The sequence below is a fragment of the Rutidosis leptorrhynchoides genome, chromosome 1 (assembly GCF_046630445.1).
Source record: "Rutidosis leptorrhynchoides isolate AG116_Rl617_1_P2 chromosome 1, CSIRO_AGI_Rlap_v1, whole genome shotgun sequence".
NCBI lineage: Eukaryota > Viridiplantae > Streptophyta > Magnoliopsida > Asterales > Asteraceae > Rutidosis > Rutidosis leptorrhynchoides.
Genome location: NC_092333.1, coordinates 237,381,640 through 237,385,229, shown reverse-complemented (window position 1 = coordinate 237,385,229; position 3,590 = coordinate 237,381,640). Strand labels below are relative to the sequence as shown.

Below are 3,590 nucleotides of genomic sequence, written 5' to 3'. Positions count from 1 at the left end.
CATAAAAGGCTTTAGTTTCAAACTTCACATGAATCGTATTTTGCTAGCTAAAGTAGGGTCGAAATGGTAACCAGAAGCTAAAAAAGGGTCGAAAACGCAAACTAGATAACCCGATTAGACAGAGTAAGTAAATATACTACGAAGTAATATGCTATCAATTGTCTATCTTCATCATTAAGTGTCTTTCTGTTTACTTAATTTAAATCTTTTATAAAATGGGTGAATGTTTCATTGAGTGATGGAAATGATGCTATTTTGTTAGTTTTAAAAGGTGAATAAAAAGGTTAGGTATTCAACTTGTTGAGAAAAGGAAGTGAGACAACTCAACAGATAACATTAATTTGATGGTTACTATACTACAAATATATAAAGACACGGAGTATAAAGTAAAAGCATTCAAATGAAATTTAATGATGAATAAAAAATAATAATGGTTCAGTTTATCAAAATGGTAAAGGCATGGTTTTAAGCAAATGCTCCTTTTGCTTCTATCATCAATGTCTACAATCACCTTCATACCATGTTACAAGATCATACTTGTAATCAATTATACAATGTTCTATCTGCCCTCCGCCGCCGCAACCGTCACCACCACGGCCTACCGCCTCCATTACCAGGCCTGCCACCGCCACCACCACCACCAAAGTTTTGAACTTTAGTCTAAAATTATACAATCAATATCTTGAAGTAACCATCAATGTATCTTTCTATTTTCTCTCTATACAGACTTACAATTGTGCCTTGTTTGAGATATCCTTAACAATTTATTGTTATGTCAAGGGATCCACTATCATAGCTCAACTTTCATTTGACCTATAAAAAAAACCATAGATAAGATACTTTGACTTTATGTCTCACAAGAAGTCAAACATTAAAAAGTCAACTCACTGTGAAATCCTTGCGGCTGATCTTGGCCTATTGCCATCTTCACAACACTTTGTAGATCATTTTCCCACACTGTTGAAGCCTAAAAAGTTGGTAGATCAAAGAATGATTAACACCAAATTCATTTGTAGATCATCTTTCTTTATGATTAACACCTTTGCATACATACATACAAAGTCTTGAAATATAATAATGTACTAATGGTAAATTTGTATATACCTCACCAAAACCATCAATGTGAGATAAAGGCTTCGTGATTGAGTTACGGTGCATAGCCGCCATTAAAGGATTTGTAGAAAACTGATTTTCAGATAAATCATGAACCATGCCATTATTTTGAGATTGCAGTGCACAAGGGAATGATAATTGTGAGGCATCAAATGGGTTCAAGCCATTTGGCATAGATACTCTAGGCCGAAACATCTGAAAATTGCGTAGGAAGTACACAATATTACTCACAAATTCAAACTATATACATTCTTGGTAACTTAAGTATAAGATAAATAAGGTAGCTACAGAGTATTTGGATGTGCATTTCAGGTGATCATAATTAGCCAACGTTTCGATATATTAACATTAAAAAGGCTTACATCTTTAGATAGAAGTGTTTCCATGCTCACATCCATCCTAGGATTAACAGTCGCCAATTTCATCGACAAAAACTACAAAAATAAGAACTCAATATTTACCTCACAAATGAACAAAACCTTAATCTTTCGATCACAGTATAATAATTTACAACTACATTATAATCTTACTTACCTCAACTTGTCTTTGCAATGATTGTACATAGTTTATTATCTCATCAAGCATAACAGCTTTTCCTGTGACCTAATTAATCCAACAAAATGCAAATAAATATGGTTAATATTGAAACTCCGTAAATAAAAATGTTAAAAGTTACAACTTTAAAGTCCAAAACTCCAAATGCTTATATTGGCCTCAAAAAATGTAAATAAAAATGGTAAAATTTGAAACTCTATGTTTACCTTGTTACAACCAGGAACAAGATCTTGAAGAAACTTCATCCTCTCACTAATTTTCTCTCTTCTGACCTAAAATTATCAAAAGAAAGAAATAAATGTGAGGTGGGTTTGTGAATTATGGTTACATCATTAATCAAAAATGTCATAACAAACTATCTAATTTTGGATATTATTGCATACTCTTTCAGCAAGACTATGGCTATCAGTTGCTTGACCCCTTCTGGCTCTAACATGAATATAGTCCTTTGGTGGTTCTGCTGTTACTTTTTCTTTTTCCTTTTTTTCATCATTTGATTTGCTCCTTTTTACATCTGATTCCACTTTTTCTACTTCTGCCACAACCTGCAAAACAAACACAAATCTAAAATCTCAAAAACAGAATGTGAACACTGAACAAGAAACAAAACGAATCTATGAAATGACTAAACTAACCTTGTTTTCATCTTTAGATTGTGTTCCTTTGGGAATCACTTTTCTCTTTCTTCCATTAATATTCATTTGTCCTTTCATTCCAGTTTCAGTTTCTGATACAGATGATTCCTCCAATTCAGTTGATAATCTGCCTAACTTTTTAGTACTATTTTCTTCAGGGGGTCTTATAAATTGAGATCCAAGATTTTTAAAAGATTGACTACTTGATAACTTTTCTGATTCCATTCCCATTCCATGATGGAACTCACCAAAAGTAGAGAACCTAGCTGCTCTTTCAACAAATCCAGGATCTGTTGGAAATGGATTAGGTAATGGTAATTGGTGGTGATTTGTTATTGAAAGATTAAGTTTTGGAGGTGAATTCAATGGTGTAGTGCAACAAGAATTGTTAGTACTATTATTATCACCAGAATTGCATATACTTCCTAATCTACCAATCAATTCTTTAAGAACAATGCTTTCACCATTATTCCCATTTCCATTTCCTGGAATTGGGATAGAATTGGCTGGTGATGAAACAATTGAACTCAAAGCAGATTCAAATAGATCTCTTTGGTCCATTGAATTCTCACCATTTGGGTTAAAAAAGCCTTGAATTCCCATTCCAAAAATGGAATTCCAAGCTTGAGGGATTCCATTCCCTTCATTGGTGAAGAATTTATCCTTTTCCATAATTGAAGTGAAATACTAAATGGGGTTGCAATTTCTTGTCAAATTTCCAAATGGGTGTTCTGTTTTTGGAGGATTAAATAAGAAAGATTGAAATTGAAACTTGTAGAGGAATTGTTGGTCTTTTTGGTGGTTCTTGAAATTCACTCATGTGTGTGAAAGATAAAGGGGGTAGTGTAGATATGTGAAAGAGAGTTTGTTTGTAAGTAAGAGAGAGGGGAGTTTAAAGATGGGCAAGAGCATAACATAACATAACATTAACATTAATATTAATATTAATAACATAAAAGTATAAAGAAAAAAGATAGGAAAAAGAAGGAAAGTGAACAGGAAGCAATGAAGAAAAGTAACATTAAAAAAGAAAGGGAATGTTCATTTGACCCTATAAGGGTTTCTTAGAGGTAAGTTGTGTTATATACTCAAAAAAAATAACGATATAAAATTAGTTGCCATTATACTTACATTGTATGACATATATCACACAAGCATTATTATAAATTGAAAAATATTACGCGATTGGTCCTCAAGTATGTCACAAATTGCATAACTATATATATATATATATATATATATATATATATTGACGTGATTGGTCAACAAGGTTTGCACTAGTATTCA

At 32.4% G+C, this 3,590-nt stretch overlaps 1 protein-coding gene across 1 annotated transcript; it reads right to left on the bottom strand.

The window, feature by feature from the left end:
- Positions 1 to 314: 314 nt before the first annotated feature.
- Positions 315 to 3,236, bottom strand: LOC139868732 (transcription factor bHLH62-like). Its single transcript, XM_071857067.1, has 8 exons — positions 2,304 to 3,236; positions 2,052 to 2,213; positions 1,875 to 1,940; positions 1,648 to 1,716; positions 1,476 to 1,547; positions 1,105 to 1,308; positions 889 to 967; positions 315 to 813 (listed from the first exon to the last, which is right to left on the bottom strand). The coding sequence occupies exons 1-8, from the start codon at positions 2,973 to 2,975 to the stop codon at positions 791 to 793; spliced, it is 1,347 nt and encodes a 448-aa protein (XP_071713168.1). The 5' UTR covers positions 2,976 to 3,236; the 3' UTR covers positions 315 to 790.
- Positions 3,237 to 3,590: the final 354 nt, after the last annotated feature.

What these genes read in the sequence shown, in the direction of transcription:
- LOC139868732 (XM_071857067.1), bottom strand. Translation starts at nt 2,975, where the DNA reads ATGGAAAAGGATAAATTCTTCACCAATGAAGGGAATGGAATCCCTCAA. An exon ending in AAACACTTCTATCTAAAGAT is followed by an intron (nt 1,309 to 1,475) that starts GTAAGCCTTTTT and finishes CGCAATTTTCAG; the next exon opens with ATGTTTCGGCCTAGAGTATC. An exon ending in ACATTGATGGTTTTGGTGAG is followed by an intron (nt 968 to 1,104) that starts GTATATACAAAT and finishes CCAACTTTTTAG; the next exon opens with GCTTCAACAGTGTGGGAAAA.